Here is a 17336-nt window from a genome sequence, read left to right as displayed (position 1 = left end):
CTTTGGAAGGTGCCTGGTGCATTCTTTAAACCAAAGGGCATTACCCTGAATTGATAATGTCCCTCTGGTGTGGAGAATGCTGACCTCTCCTTTGCTCCATCAGTGAGGGCAATCTGCCAGTAACCTGAAGTCAAATCAAATGTACTCAGGTACTTAGCAGCCCCTAACCAATCATTGAGATCATCAGCTCTAGGTATAAGGTGAGCGTCAGTCTTTGTGAATGCATTCAATCCTCTGTAGTCCACAAAGAACCTTAACTCCTTGAGTCCCCCCTGAGGATAAGGTTTAGGTACCAGCAACCCTGGACTGGCCCATGGACTCTCAGAAGGTTCCATTACCCCCAATTCCAGCATCTTAGCAACCTCAGCTTTAATGCTGGCTCTGACATGGTCAGACAACCTGTCAGAGCCAGCATTAAAGCTGAGGTTGCTAAGATGCTGGAATTGGGGGTAATTGAACCTTCAGTTTATTTTTGACAGGAAGGCTTGCACCAGTGTCAATGTGTTACACACACCACTCAGTGATGTCTGGGGTCAAAGAGACTGCTCCAGCACTTGCTTACTGTCTCTGTGCTGCTGGTCTGTCAATTTGGGAGAGAATACAATTCCCTCCACTGACCCATCTTGCACATTAGTTGAGAGGAGGTCAGGCACAGGCTCAGTTTCCTCCTCCACACCCTCATAAGTGACCAGTAACATGGTCATGTCTGCCCTGTCATGGAGGGGTTTCAATCTATTCACATGCAGGACCCTATGAGGGTTCTTGGGGTTGCCAAGGTCCACCAAATAGGCAACCTAACCCTTCTTTTCTAAGATTGGATAGGGTCCACTCCACTTGTCATGGAGGGCTCTGGAAGCCACAGGCTCCAGCATCCACACCAATTGTCCTAGAGTTATACCCAGGCATAGTAGCCTTTTGAGCATACCAGTGCTTCATGAGCATCCTGACTGGCCTCCAGTTTACTGTTTGCCTGTACTCTGCCATTCTATTCTAGATCTCAGGCCTAGCACATAGTCAAGCACATTGTCCTTAGCTTCTTTAAGTGGCTTCTCTAAAGACTCGCTCAGCAGGCTCAATGGCCCCATCACAGGGTGTCCAAACAACAATGCAAAGGGACTGAAACCAACCCCTTTATGTGGCACCTCCCTGTAGGCAAACAGTAAGCATGGGAGGAGAACATCTCCTCCTGAGTTTCTCTGACAACCCATTTATCATGCCCTTCAGGGTTTTGTTGAATTTTCTCAACAAGACCATTTGCCTTTGGGTGATAGGGGGTGGTAAACTTGTACTTAGCACCACACTCATCCCACATAGCAGTCAGATAGCTGGACAGGAAGTTTGTGCTCCTATCTGACACCACCTCTTTTGGAAAACCCACTCTGGTGAACACACCAAGCAGTGCTCTAACCACCGCAGGAGCATCAATGGTTCTAAGAGGTATGGTTTCAGGGTACCTAGTGGCATGGTTAACTACCACTAAGATATACCTATTCCCTGATGCAGTAGGTGGGTTCATGGGAACAACAATGTCCATCCCATCCTTTCAAAAGGAACCCCAACCACTGGCAGTGGTATTAAGGGAGCCTTTGTCTTGCACCCCGCCTTGCCATTGGCATGACAGGTGACACAGGGGGTGCAAAACTCCTTTACCTTTTCAGACATACGGGGCCAGTAGAAATGGTTCACCAACCGGTTCCATGTCTTTGTCTGTCCCAAATGTCCTGCCAAGGGGATATCATGACCCAAAGTCAGGATAAACTCTCTGTATTTCTGGGGCACCACCAACCTCCTGGTAGCCCCCTCCTTGTGGTTTCTGCCCTCAGTTTAAAACAGTCCATCTTCCCAGTAGAGTTTGTGAAATACACTGTCATCCCCCTCCTCTTGCTTAGAAGCAATTCACCTCAAGCACTCAAGGGTGGGACAGTCACTCTAACCCTGACTGAACTCCTCTCTGGAGGGTTCACCTGCTCCTGTCTGTTCTGTCAAATCTGACAGTACTGGTAGGGATGGATTCCCTCCCTCAGAGGCCAGATCCTCCCCATCAGGGTTAGATTCTTCCTGCATCTCTGGAGTTCCCTGGGCTGGCTCACCAGGCCCCTTGCCCCTGTCCTTGGATGCTTGGCCCTTTGATTCAGGGTCCAAGGGTCCAGCCTCTCCCTTCTGGTTAGTCTGTGACCTAGTCACAGCACATACCCACCCAGGGAGCTCCAATATTTTCATATGGAGTCCTCTCTCCACCTCTGACCACAAAGAGTATTCAAGATCATTGCCCAGTAAACTGGACTGGGAGCACCTTAGACACAGCTACCTTCATGGGGCCTGTCATACCTCCCCATTCCAAATCCACCACAGCCATGAGATGGAGTTTGGTAGTGCTGTCTGCATAAGTCACCTGGTGAAATTCACCAAGTAACAACATCTCTGGAAGCACCAGCTCATCCAGGACGATAGTTACACTAGCCCCAGTGTCTCTGATAGCCTCAACCTCAGTCCCATTCACTTTAGGCCTCTGCCTGTACTTGTCCATGTTTGGAGGTAAGGCAGCAAGGGTTGCAATATTCACCCCACCCAGGGACACTAAGGTTGCTTCCACCACCTGACCACCCCTCTCTGGGGCACCACACTCCACCCCTACACTGACACTGGCAATCCCCTCTTGGGGGGGGGAGCTTCTTGGTGCAGACAGCATCTCTCTGCTTATGCCCTGGCTGGTTACAGTCAAAGCACTTACCAGGTTTTCTATGATTCCCCCTTTCTTTGAATTTGGATTGGCTCGGGCCCCCCCTCCTTGTGCAGGTTTTTGTGGGTCTTTGGAGGGCTCCTTCTGATTTTGACCTTCCTTTTCCTGGGCTTTCCCCTGGGGAGCGACCTGTCCTCCTTTCTTCTGGTCACCCCCCTGGTGCTGAATGGAAACCCGGGTTCTCACTCACTCATCAGCTGCTTCCCCCAGCTCTCTGGGATCTCTCAGCTTAGAGTCCACTAGATACTGGCGTAACTTCTCTTCTGCACAATGAGTCAAAACATGTTCTTTACACACTGAAACGGCTTACTTTGATCCCAACCTTCATACAGAGGCTGTAGTTGTGTCAGACCTGTTAAGTTCGGCACAATCCTTGCACAGCCTTCAGTGGACTGAACTTGGGCAATTAATTAATCTATGAGAGATATAAGTGGAGATCGTGTCTTAATTGAAGGTATTTGTAAAATTGTGTACAGGACAATGCATATGTAGCTCGAAGTTACTGATAGGTGTGCATGTGTGTCCCTGACTAAACATCTCGCAGTTGGGAGATCCCAATGGGAGATCCCAATGAGGTCCCATCGTCCAAATCCCTGTAAGGACGCCACCTCTCGTAACCAGGTACCTTGCCAGAGAGGTGTTTGCTGCATGAGTGTGGCATTCCATCAAGTATGTCATAAAGCAGCACTCCAAGCTTGTAGGGCCAACTTGGTTGCTGAAGGTGTAGGGTCAGGGATGGGAGAGTCATATAGCATGGGCCATATTTGGGGGAACCCCAGTAGGGCTAGCTCCAGTCTATAAGCAGGGTCAGACCACCAACCATTGAACCAATCATGATTGACTAGGAGTTGTGATGCTAAGTAGTAGAGGTCTGCCATCACAGGGGCCTCATTGGCAATGTGCAGATGCAAGATGGGTACTGTAGCCATGTGAATGTAAATGTAAATGTATTTGAGCTTATATAGCGCACAGCTAGCCGCAGTGGGTTTCCCGGCGCTTGCTTAGGGAACCCGTCCTGGTATTCCCTTGTGAGATAGCCCCGGCAGGGTATCCACAAGGTGAAAGCCAGGCATCCCGCCGCGAGGGGCCGTTGTGGAGATTAAGCAAGCTATTGCCCAGAGTCGCAGAGTGTGAACCCGTGAGTCGAGAAGGCACCGGAGCGAGAATTATCGAGTCCGTGGAATTTTTTTTTAGCCCAAGACCCGCCGAGGCGGGGAATTGAACCCTGGTCCAGGGCCGATCTCAGCTTCCGGGTCTGCCGCCTCTAACCCCTGAGCCACACTTCTCCACACGCCATGCCAGAGGAAGGAGATTGCTACATGTAGGAGGCTAGCTTAGCATATAGTTCACACTTATTTAAGTGATGCACCTTGCACTAATGCAGGCAACCCTTATAGTGATTTTAGTGGTTTTTGATTACCATAGAATGCTTTCAAAGTGGTAGCTGTGGAGAGCAGCCTTCAGGCTTACCTTGAAGGAGTGTTAGGCAGCTTGTTTTACCAGTTTAATCATGTAGTGTAGGTCAAACGAAAAAGAACCACACAGTGTTTACATGCAAATATAGCTATTTATTAGAATACACTCACTAACACTACCCTGAGAAATCAAAATAAAGACACAATACTTACATTGCAATAAGGTAAGTAGCACAAAATACTGTGGTCTCCAGGGGGAGACCAAACCATATATTAAGAAAGTGGAATGCGAACTTCAGAAGAGGATGGGACTTGGACCAGAAGACCCAGAGAAGTAGGGGACACCTCCCAAGGTAAGTACCCAGGAACCCCACGGAGGCTGTGTGCAAAGTGGGATCACAGCCATGTGCCCAATGTAAGTCAATGGAGAAGTCACTGTTGCAGTTTTACAGAAGAAGGACCATTCCCAGAGGACCATGAAGAATTCCCTTGGAGGATTGAAGTTAGGAGAGCCACCCCACCTGTGGATGCCCCTGAGACCAGGATATCTACACCAGGGAAGCCAGGTGCATAGGGGTGAAGAGACGTCGGAAACCTCTATCGACGACAATGGAAGACTTGGAGAAAAGTGCCTCTTGAGAGGAAAGTGGAGAAGTCTAGTGGAAGTGAAGAACCTGCAAGCAGAGGGAACAGTGTCTATGCCATTCAGGAGTGACTAGGAGGCATGGAAGAGCAATGCCCACTGTTGTCGGAATGTTCAGACAAATTGATGGAGAACTTGCCACTGCAGCTGTGAGAACCAGGCAATGCCAGGCAGTACAAATGTAAAAAATAAATAAATGAATAATGCTGAGGGAGACCAGAAGCTGTGCACAAGCTGTTCCATGTCAGATATCGAGGACCAGGGGGTTTGCTGTCTGGCGGGAGCACAAACAAGCCTTGGTAGCCACTACTGGCTTGGAGAACAAAGAAGGAGCAACGTTGGGACCAACAAGGTCCAAGGGACTCACCACAAGCAGGACCTCCACATAGCTGCACAGGAGATGGAAACAGCAGGGTCCACTCGTTGCAGGGTTTGCCAAATAAAGCAGGACATTGTCCGAATTTAGGGCTATTTGGTCTTCAAGGCCATTGCTCTATTGCCACCCATTTATCTAGGCATCTACTCAGATGAGCTGTGCCAGTAGCTCAATCATGAGCGCGAATAAGAGCGGGGACAGGGGACAACCCTGCCTAGTCTCCCTTCAGAAACGTGTGAAAGGACTGCATTAATCTGAACTCTCGCCGTTGGATTAGAATACTGAGCCTGGACCATTCCACAAAATCAGGGCCCAAACCCAGCCCGTACCAGTACAAGCCGGAGGTAGTTCCAGTCTACTGGACCAAAAGCATTTTTCAAAATCAATTAAAAAACCAAAGCCAGGTGAGAAAATAAAAGATGATGGTGGGCCAGGCCCACATGAAGCCGGGGAAGGCAGTTTCGGGTACTACGAGTTGGCAGGAAGTCGCACTAATCTGGATGTATCAATGGGGTAGGACCTGTTTGAGTTAGGTAGCTAATGGACCTTCATTGGGCGGCGAGGTCGCATTTGGCAACCATAAGGGCCATCCCTAGAAATAACCGGTCAACCCTCATGCTCCCGAACCCTCGAGGACACTTAACAGAGGCATCAAAGGGGAAAGGTCTCAAAGATGTTCACTTCCCTGTTGATTAGGGATATTGTATGATATTCGGCATATGATTAACCCCAAGCGGAGCAGGTGGAGTTGCTCCACGGAGTTGGGCAAAAACTCAGTGGAGCTCTTCTCCGCGCCTATCCACCCCCCCCAATAAATATTTATAAAATTAAAAATAAAAATGATGGTAAATAAAACACACATAACATTATTGTGGCATCTCTCGGCTGCCCTCCTCCTCCTCACCCTGGTCCTGCAGAATCCCCTACCTCAGACATACGTCGTGTAAGACTGCACGCACATGCGCAGTCCTACAATGAAGTGCTAGTCTGTCTATATGTCTGTCTATCAATCATTTGTTGTTATACCGTATGGTTAAACGCACACTGATTGTGGGTAAGTATGTAGATTGTGTATACATTTTATTTTGTAATACATGCGCTTAGTTTAACTTCTCATTCCTATCTCAGTGCACCACTCTATCACTTTTCTCATATTTACTTTGGATAGACCTGATAAATTAAAAAAAGTTTTTTTTTTCATTGGCACCTTATTTTTTAGTTTTAAATTGCTACGTTTAATGTTTATCCTAACTGAACACCCCTGAAAGAGTTTCTCACAAATGTCTGTATTCTGAATTAACTTAATAAATGCATGCAATATTTAACAGAGGCATTTCAGAACGATGCATCTTTTCTTTATAGCAATAAAGTCAGTTAAACCAAAATATACAATTCCACAGGATTGGTTTAATTTCATTTTATGCTTCAGTAAAGTGGGCCAAGAGCAAGATGCTGTTGGAGGGTGGGGCTAGAAATAGAAAAAATAGGATGCAGGCAAGAGAAGGATGTTCAACAGAAAGCAACAGACAGAGAGGAGTGTAGATAAAATGGGGAAGGAAGCAAGAAGAGAGGAGGAGGATTTAGTGAAAGCAAAAGAGGGAGATGTTAAGAGGGAAAGGAAATCGTAGGACGGAGTACAGTAGACACGCGTGGCTGCAAGAGGGAGGAAGGATTTGACAAAAGTGAATATGAGTGAGGCAGCCAAGGTGGATGCATTTGCAGCACCTCAAGCCACTTTTTATGCACCAAAGCAGTACAGCTGTCATATGTGTGGCAAGCTGTGAGGTTAACTGAAATAAAAGCCGGAGGACATGATGTCATTCTTGGACAATTAATGCCAAAATAGTTATCACTTTTTAAATTATGGGTTGATGCATTGACCATTGCTCAATGCATCAACCCATAATTTAAAAAGTGATAACTATTTTGGCATTGCTCTTAAAAACATTCTCTGAAGAGAACTTTGCATTTGCCATTGCTTCACTGTGCGGAGACTTGCCAAGTACTGTTCCATAATTCAATGTATACCAGTATGTGCACTGCAAGGCAGATCCAGTAATTGCTTCAGATTGTTTTCACTAATGACGGTGACTGGTCTCTGAAAAGTTTATGTCTGATTTGGGTTTAGTTGCACTGCTTTGTTGATGCACAGTCTTAATCTCTCAGGAGTGTATAATAATGCTGGGGCCGATTCACAGAACTAACTAAAGACCAAATCCTAAACTTACTACTTTTGGTATTCACAGAAGGCATTTAGTAGTAGTAAAGTTAGTATTGTGTCTTAAGTTTGACTTAATAATGCTGTGTTATACATGGACCAGAAGAACACTTTCCACAATGGAAGTTTTTTCCCTGGCTTCAATTGGAATTTAAACTGAAAAATCCTCAAATATCGATTCTGTAACTCCGTATTTCGGATTCATTACTATAAATTCAACTTTTTACATATTTTGTAAGTCAAGCCTATTGTGCTAACCTTATACGTATGGCCTAGAATGTCATCATTACAAGACAAGCGCTAACCATAAAGGAAAGTACATTTCCTTTATTTGACAAAGAGATATACTTAGGTTAGGGATTTTTAAAATGAAGCAGCATTTCCTTAAGATTGTATGGTCACATTAAAAAGTATTATCACTTATGCATCCAACTTATCTAATTTCCTGTTTTAACAGATGTTTTTACAGTCGAAAGTCCCAGTCAAACTATTGAAGCTGCTGTTGGTGAAGATGTGGACTTCTTCTGCCCTCTAACCAATGAAGTTAGTGCTGAGATGATGGTGGTGGTGTGGGTCTATCCTGAGCTCTGCTCGCCGTCCATAGTCCACATATTCCGCAATGGGCGCGATGACAACCTGGCACAGGACCCTTATTTCCGTGGGAGGACAGAGATCCTTACAGAAGATATCGGAAAAGGAATTGTTGGCTTGAGATTGAGGAACATCAGTGCTTCTGATAAAGGGACGTACTCATGCCAGATCCGATCAAAGGCAGAATTTGTTGAGGCTGCTGTGCAGCTCAAAGTATCAGGTGAGGGGTTAGTTCAGCGTCTTGGTATTGCTTCTTCTTCCTGATTTCCTTATACATGTATGTATGTGTGTATGTATATATGTATGCATATATATATGTATATATGCTTTGGTTTCTCTAGAGCACAAAGCTAGCTGGCTAGCAACAGGTAAGTGATGGAATGAGGATATGTCTTTGAACTTAACAAATACTTTTAGCACTTCCCCTTTGTCGAGGACATAAATGTGTGACCCTTAAACTGAATGTTCTCTTTATCTATTCCCTTGAGCTAAAAAAAGTGCTGAAAGCTAGATGCTGCTCTTTGTTCAGCTAAGGTTCCTTTCTTTCTTTATTGCTTTGTGCTCTGGTGATATCTTGTTGTAGCCAACCTTGTTTAGCTACACTTGAAAGCTTGACCTATCACTACAGGCTGAAAACCTGAATATTCCCCAGCCCCCGTCCCAAGTAGGACTGAAGTACTTAGACCCATGGTCCAATGTCAGTCACCCATCCCTGTTTATAGGGATTCCATAAATTCACCACACACTTGTCAAAGCAGCCTTACATGCAGCCTGGAGTCTGGTCACAAGATAAAAAAAAAACATATATATAACAATTCTGAAATGTATTACTGTTGAAGGTGGCAAATGAAATTATCATGAAACACTCATTGGACACTATATAAGGACACCCTGAAACTGCAGCTCTCAGAAGGTGTCAAATTCCGAGTTGAGGAAACCACTGTCCTGAATCCCTATCCATGTAACAGCACACATGCAGTAGAGAGCACAAAATAGAGAAAAGGATAAGAGAAAAACACTGGACTTTAACCCCTAACTTTCTGGACCTTCCACGCACCCCCAAATGCTGAGCCTTTTATTTGGCTATTTGGAGAAGTTTGCACTTAGGCTGCCATAGCGTTTCGTTCATATAAGGTATCCATCTCAAAAGTGCACCCTTTTTTTCAAACACCCTAAGAATTCTGCAGGTACCCACAGTTTGCGAATCCCTTTAGAGGGGACCAAGAAAATACGAAAACGTTAGTAAAATGTCTAGTTTTGGGGGGGGGGGGAAGTGCTCCAGATAAAAGTGCTTGATTTTTCCTAAAAATGGCCTCAACGAACTGTTTGCTTTGCTAAAGACATCAAAAAAAATTCAAAATGTTTATTGTTTCAGTTAATTAAAACCATTATAATTTGTTCCCTGTATTATCTAAGTCAACACTAAAATAAATTGTAAAATTACTTAAAAACCATAAAAAAATCTTTTGTTCTCACTTATTAGTATTCCAGTTTGTACAAGGGTGTATGATAAACTATTAATGAGTAACTTAATAATAATTAAATATGTACAGAATTATATGGTAAACATTGAATAGATAAAAGCAACAATTAGTCCTTATTCCGATGAGATATTAAAAATATTCTTTCAAGCCATTATTCTTGCTTAGCGTGTTGCCTGTCTCTTCATTCAACCTTCCCGGTACACATTGCTAGGCGGTAACTGGAGATTCAGTTTTTAATGCTTGCTCAAGTGAGGAGAGGAACTTTATCAGTTGACAGTTTATTAAGGGTCCAACCCAGTTATGATAGCTGATCTGCACATCCTTATTTTCTTCTATTGTTCATTGCATTCTTTAATAAAGTGACACATGCGTTCGAAAGTTTGGGGCATATACAGACTAGATGGATAAAGTCCACTTTGCTGCTCCCACATAGTCTGCACTCTTTCGGCCCTTTGTGGACCCATGCTGGCTGATACACGATGGACTGTAGTTTGCCAAATCGTAGGGCCATCAGTTGGAACTTACGATGGGCTGGGAATGTAGTATTCAGATATAGGCTTTGGGTAAGGGTCTTATAGTTATTGATTACCACCCAGGCTTGCTTTCTCTTACTGAAGACATCTTTATCTACTAGCAGGGAGTGGAGTTTTGCAGATTTATTTATGGCTTGTTTGAAGGATGAATACGAGAGGTTGGTGTTCCAAAGCTCCCCTGTACAGGTTACTAACAAAGCTTTTTGTCGAAATTGATTGTAGGGAGATTTGTTTTCCTTCTCTAATTTCTCCCTCAAAGCTTTATTCAATTCTGATTCTGCTGTATTTTGCTTCAGTCTATACCATTGCTTAATGGTTGCGTACATCCTCCCTAATATTTTGTTTTTTTATGCCAAATTCTAGTCTCACCTGAGCTGGAGATGCAACCTGGTGGATTTGAAAGACCCTTTTATATATTGACACTCGCAGTTTATTTAGCTGGTCTGAGTATTTCCCATGTAATGCAATACTGCCATATGATAATGTTGGTGGCATTTTGGCAGATATTACTGCTAGTAAGGGTTTAAATGATGGCCCCTTTAGTTTTTTAGCTACGGTCCTAAAGTCAAACAATAGGGCGTTTGTTCTCTGCATCATATATGCGATTTGCTCTTGATGATTCAGTATTGCCAATGTATAAACCCAGGTATTATAATTAGAGATTTCATCTAGCTTTTCAACCTCAAATTGAAAATTCTGTTTGGCCAACGGGTATCCACTAACTCGCATTGTTTTACTTTTCGATGTGTTTATCTCTAGCTTATTGTCGGCTATATATTTCAGCCTACCTGTGAGCGACCTACGAAGGCCAATCAGGACTACATTGTCCGCATATTATAGGTGGGATAACGACAGTGTACCCAGCTGGGAGTAGGTGGGAGTTGATTTTGTTGAGCTTATGAGCCAGGTCTGCCATGAAAAGATTAAAGAGGTGCAGTGCCAGCACACACCCTTGTTTAAGCTCTTTTGTGGTGGTGACCTTCCTTGATAATCTTGAACCGTCTCCCAGTTTAACTCTCATCCATATGTTGGAATACAGGAGAAATATTCCTCTGAGTATATTTTCGGGGATTTTCTTGGCTTGCAATTTTTCCCATAAGATTTGACGATACACACTGTCAAAAGCTGCCTTTAAATCGACACAACAGAGGTGCAATAGTTGCTTCTTCCGTTTGTATATGTCGGCAATCAGCGAGAGTGACAAAATGTTTGTGATTGTCCCAATTCCTTTTCTGAAGCCTGTCTGATTGACAGGTATCAGTTTCAGTTTGTCTAATCAGGTGATAAAATCTACCAGTATCAGAGATGCATAATATTTTGCGTCTACATCCAGTAGTGCAAATAATCTGTAATTGGACGGGGAGGATCTATCACCCCCTTTGTAGACTGGTGAAATTACTGATCCTTGCCAGCTCGGCAGGATTTGCTTTATGTTCTCCACTACTTCAAATGCATTTTTTTAGTCTCTCTCCCCAGAACTCTGGGGGATTCCATTTGGGCCTGGTTCCCCGTCCCTTCGAAATTATTCTTTTTATGTCCTCTAGTTTATCGGTTCGACTTTCAAGTATGGTCCTTAAGCCACTAGCACTCGTGGCCACTCTATTCCTTTGAACTTCTTCAGCTTTTAGCTCAGTTGTAAGGTATCGGGTGTAGTGCTGTTTTTTCTTGCATAAAGGAGATGCCATTGTTCTTTTGTTCAACTTGACCTCAGGCCTTTTCTTGCTCATTCTCCTTACCTACTTGAAAGTTCGTAAGTTCGATGTCTGTAAATCTTTCTGTTAGAAAGTTGGCCCTGTCTTGTTCTTGTACACTTGAGACAAGAGGATTGATGGACCTATTCAGATTTTTTATTGTTTCCCAGAATGTACTTGAGTTGATTTTCTTATCATCATGTAGTAGTGTAGCCCAGAAATTGTCCTCACATCTTTTTTTTATGTTCCTATATCTTCTTTTTGTATTCTTTCCTTAGGTTACATAATGCTTTCCATCTTGTAGTATTTAACTCAGTTCTATTTTGTTCCTTTAGAGTTTTCTTTAGTTCTTGTTTCAGTCTGAGAGTGTCATTCGGTTTTGGTGTGTTTTTTTTAAAGTCTTGGGCCTGTTTTGATTTACTAATCATTATTGTTATTAGTTTATCCATAAATTTTACCTACTCTTGTATTTTGTTTAGATTGCTTCTTTCACTTTCCATTTGAATCCCTGTACTTTAGCTTGTAGTTCATCGATGCTCCATTGTCCATTTCAGCCTTTTCAAGGCAATTGAGAGTATGCTTTCTACAGCTGTCGTGCTAATCTGATGCTTTGGTGGATATAGGCTAAAGTAAATATGTTGGTACGAGTGGTCGAGCTTTGTTGTATATTCAGTGGTGAACCGGGTAAGAAACGGCATTAGTGATAACGCTGTGTAGTCATACCTTCATTGCGATTTCCCTCCAAAGTAGGTATACATTGGTGGGTAGTCTTCAGAGGTTCTGCCGTTTATTATTCTCAAGCCCAGGTATTTAAGTGTTTTCACTAGTTGCTGCCCCGCAAGGTCGAAGCGAGCCGACTTGAACTGGTATTGAGGTTGTACATTCCAGGACATATTGTCTGCTACAAGTTTCTCATCCTCTTCTGGTGTAAAAATGAAGTTTGAATTGAAATCTCCTGTTATGAGGATATCCCAGGATTGGTTGGTGTTTTGTATATCAGTGATTATGGTTGTTAATAAGGCAAAATGGGATTTTTTTCCTTTCGACAATGAATGTGTATAGGTGTTGATTAACAATACCACTCTGAATTCCTCTTTCATTGAAAATGAAAGTTTTACCAGTTGTGCATTTGGCCCATAAAGAGGTTTATGTTCTGCATGGATTTTGATTGCTGTTGATACATAAACTGCTAGTCAGCCTTTCAGGAGTCCGTGCCTCCTGTGTTTTTTGGCTGGTGTGCTCAAGTGTATAAATCCCGCAAGAGGCAGCTCCTGAAGGGCAATCATGTCGCATGTCACCCAGTCTTGTAGAGGTCTGCCGTCTTCTAACGATTTCTTCGCTCCAGCTATGTTCCATGAGGTAAGGTGGAGGGTCCCTTCTCGGTAATTCGATGCCTGTTTGCAAAATGGTCAGTTACATTTCTCTTTGTTCAGGATTCCCGGGAGCCAACTCCAGCGATCCATGTCGGGCTCTGTAAATGCCTTTTTTCCTACGAAGGTCTCATTACATCTTGTTGACATTGGGCTTTTTCCTTTCGCTTGCCAGAGGACTGAGTAGGCCTGTTGACTTGTTACCTGGCTCTGTCCAGCGTTTTCCTCCTGGGTGTTTTTTTCCCTAAAGGGTCTGGATATCGTGGTTTTATGGCTTTAGACAGCCTTATGCCCCATGTGTCAAATAGAGGGTTTTGACTCATAATTAGTTGGGCAATCTCCTCTGTTTGCCATGTTGTAAGTGTTTGTTCGTTGATGTTTCCTTTTCCCTGCTGGCAAAATTCCACTGTCAATAAGTGGGTTGAGTTTAGATGTTTTAGCCCTGGGATAGTTTCTAGCAGTTTTAAAATGTTACCCCTGTTTAGGGTGTCTTGCCCCCCTGGGACTCGTACTCTGGTGACCATAATATTTTTTTGTGGTAGTTGTCCATACTATCGAGGTTTGGTACTGTTGTCAACTTCTTGATCTTTTCCCCCCTCAATCGATCTTTGTATCATACGTTTTCCTTCATTAGTCTTAGTATTCTTTTTGGCTTCTTGTGCTGAAGTAACTAATGTTTTTCTCCATATCTCTTGGTCGACTCCCTTGATTACTTTCCGGGGGGGGGGGAGAGGGCTACATTCTCCCTGTAGTGTATGTTAAATATATGACTTTCGTATGACTGGGTCCCACTTATTGTAGGTCTGGGATTTATAATCTTCGAACACTGGATTAAGGTGATGTTATTGTCCTTTTCTTGGAGAGATATTTCTGTGTCTTCGTCAATCCCTGGCTCATAAATTGCTTTTTTTCCTTGGGTTTCATGTGTCCAACCTAGCAGGATTCCGTTCGTGGTCTTTATATCCTTACTCTGTTGCTGGCTAGATCCTTCTTTCGTATTAGTTATTCTTTTAGTCCAGTCCTTCAGCTTCTGTTGTGTGATGCTGTTTGTGAACAGTTGTGGTATCAAGTTCATGGCTTGCCCTTCCCTTTTCCCTTGTTGCTTCTTTTCTTGGGTCTCGGTCTCCTCGGAGTGGTCACTTCTTTGTTCCTTTCCCATGTCCCCTTTTTTTGGACTTGAGTAGAAATCCCTCTTAGTTGGGTCCCTGCTCTGTGACCCTGCTATATGCCCTTTTTGTGCTCGGTGATCTATGACGCCGTAGTATGTGTTACTGTGTTTTTCCTTGGTCTGTGCTCCGCTGTGCTACTTATGTTGTTTTCTCTTTGTCCCCTTAATTCATCTACCTGCCTAACTGCTGTAGCCATAGACCACTCCTTATGGTTAGCAATGAAGGTGTCAGTTGTTCCCTCAGAGGTCCTTGTGGTATTGAGTATGTCACTTGTTCCCCTTGATGCGCTGAATATTGGGTACAGTTTAATTCTTTGCTCAGTGTTTCTTTCTGATTGTTTATTCCTTGCCTTCCTTTCCCGTTTTTTTTGTCTTCTCCTTTGTTTGGTTAATGTGCACTCTTCTAACTTTGTAATGGAAGTAGTTCCTGTCTCCACCAGTGTTTTATCCACTTTGCCTTCTTCTTTCTTGTCCTCCTGTTTAGAAGCGGCTGATTGTATTTTTTCATCAGTTTTTGCGAGCTCGGTGCATAGCGTGTTTTGCTGTCTAAGAGCTATTATTTGTTCAAGGAGGGCTGGAAGGAAACTCAGTTTATCAATGATTGGGCCACAGGTGCACCAAGTTTGCTCTAAAATATATTGTGATTGCGCAGATGTTATTAATTTATTATGTTGATCCAGTTTAGTGTTTATCCCTGCTATGTGTAATGCTGTAATATTCATTTGGTCTATTTGGATATCCAACATGTCTGATTGCAAATTCAGTGCCTTTACAGAAGACTAAAGTGGATCCAATAATGGCCTAAATATCTTCAAGTGTTTACTTGTATCACTGGATAATTTTCCTTGTGTAGATGTCTGTTTACTCCTTGAGTATGGCTCTGCGTTTGACACATGATTGCTGGTCGGTGTTTCGCTAGTATTCTGCTGTGTCTGAACAGATAAAGTCACAATTTCTTTTTTTTCCAATCTAGGTATTCCCCCTCCATTTTGCTTAGGGGCTGTGTGGTCCCCTCTATCTAATCCCTCTGTTTAGGTAAAGTCCTGTGACCACACCTTGTTCGATATTGGGCTTAGGAGTCTCAGCCAAGAGTTTTCTGATTCTAGTTCTTCCAAAGCACTTACTTCGTCTTAATTTGTCTGATGAATTTGAGCCTCCGTTCTGTGACCCTGTGTAGTCTTGTGTGGCTTTACAGATTCTATAGGGGTTGTCACACTTGAGATAGAGCAAGATGCAATATTAGGTACTTGGGTCTGATAGGCTGGTTTTTGCGGTATGCATCCTTCTTTCTTCACTCCGCTCTATTCCGTTCCCAGGCTTAAACTTGTCTGTCACCTTGGAGTAACCCCCAGTGGTGCTGTTTTTTGTTTTGTCGTCTGAGAGTATCTCAGAGTAACCCCCAGTGGTGCTGTTTTTTGTTTTGTCGTCTGAGAGTATCTCAGGGTGTTGGTCATCATGCGTAGATGTTACCTCTCTTGCTTGCGTGTTGAGTTCATATCTACCTTCTGACTACCCTTTTCATTGGCTTCCTGACCCAAGTTTTTACTAGAGGTTTGGTTGCTTGGGTCCTTTTGGTTTGATGTGTCAGCTGTGGATTTTTAGGCACATGGTTTACTCTTCTGTTCCAATAATGTATGCCACCCTTTGTGGGGTAAGCGGTGCTGGAAGACCCGGTATGTCCCTAGGTGTTGAGAAAATTACTGCCCCAGAGTTTTTAAGAAATGAAAAGCCTGAACTTTTTCCCATGGTGCTCCTAATTTCCTGGTTCCTGAACAATGTTAAGATTGGTGATATTAGGGGGCTTTTCAGGTTAGCTTCTGTTCCTTTTACTGGCTGTTTTGTATTTTGTCCTTTTTTCCCTTGAATTGTGCCACTGGTTGTCTGGGACTACTTTGGAGTCTGCCTCACTTTGCCTGATCTCATCCTTCAGTCACTATCCTGTTGTTATCAGTGTTGTTGTTGTTGCTATTGTATAGTTGTTTTATACAGCTTTGGTGCAATTATACGTTGTGTTGTATTGTGTTGTATTTGCACTTATGCTTGTGTTTCTTCCTTGTGTTTCCTCCTGTTTTCCTTCTTTTCTTTTTTTTTCTTGCTGTAAGTTGCTGTGATTTATGATATGAAGGTGGAAAACTATAGGAGGGTATTGGAGGCTATATGAGTCCTAGAATAGATGCTCTTGGGTGCTCTTGGGTTGCCCCTAGTGTGAATGTTATTGTGAGGCCCTCTGTGCTGAAACCCTGCTGCGGTTAGAGTGGGTGTTACTGGTGCTGAAGCTGATGTGTACTGATATGGGCTTGATGTCCCCCCCAGGTCCTGTTTCCCAGTTACTTTCACTAGCTTTCTACCATCCTGCGCTTGACTTGGTGGTCTCTGGTGGTCACTGGTGACATTTCTTCGATGGGGGAATCTAGAAGTATGGAAATTTCCCCCTCGCAGACCTGCTGATCTGCTGTCGATCTGCTGTCGGTCTGCTACTCTGTGCCCCCTCTCCAGAGGCCTCTAATTGCCTAATCGCCAACCACCTACTACCTTGCGCCTCCTGGCCTGGCCAGACCTTAATGCTTTGAAGCCTGGTCCTGGGCTTTCTGTCGCACTGTCACTCCTGCCACTCTGTGAGTTGCACGCTGCTCCCCCATCACACCCACCTCCGTATTCCTCACTTCTCACTCCTCTCTCCACAACCCGCACCTGATCCAGAAGCGCAGGGCCGCTTTCCGTGGAGGAGGGGGGGAGGCGGCTGCCGTCATGTGCAGACCGCCAGTTCGTCCCTTATGCGTCAGAGCGGATGTAGATGCGGGTGTAGGTTGGCCGGCTCAAGATGTCCTGGACCCCGGACCCTGAGCTCTGACTCTGGGCTGGGCTGGGCTGGGCTGGGCTGGACTGTCTCGCTGTCGCTGCCGATGCAGCAGCGTGAACCGGAACCAGAGTTGTTCAGGCTGTCCCTGGTGCCAACTGCAGCGGTGGCAGAGCTACTTTTACCGCTTACATGGTGCTGCGGGGAGCAGGATGAAAAAACAAAACTGGGGGGCTACTATTGATATGAGATGAACATCAGATGGAGTTCCCTCTAGGTGTAGCATCGAGTGCGGGGTCGGTTTTCTGAC

At 44.2% G+C, this 17336-nt stretch overlaps 1 protein-coding gene across 1 annotated transcript in view; it reads left to right on the top strand.

The window, feature by feature from the left end:
* LOC147717693 (butyrophilin-like protein 2) overlaps nucleotides 1-17336 on the top strand; it is a 157589-nt gene that overhangs the window by 26934 nt on the left and 113319 nt on the right. The window contains exon 3 of the mRNA XM_086924479.1: nucleotides 7850-8203. Within this exon, the coding sequence (XP_086780605.1) occupies nucleotides 7850-8203 (354 nt within the window). The remainder of the gene's footprint in view (nucleotides 1-7849; nucleotides 8204-17336) is intronic.

Source organism: Lissotriton vulgaris, chromosome 5 (genome assembly GCF_964263255.1).
Source record: "Lissotriton vulgaris chromosome 5, aLisVul1.2, whole genome shotgun sequence".
In the NCBI taxonomy this organism is placed as follows: Eukaryota; Metazoa; Chordata; class Amphibia; order Caudata; family Salamandridae; genus Lissotriton; species Lissotriton vulgaris.
The sequence above is the reverse complement of the archived record's forward strand: the minus strand, read 5'-3'. Positions and strand labels throughout refer to the sequence as shown.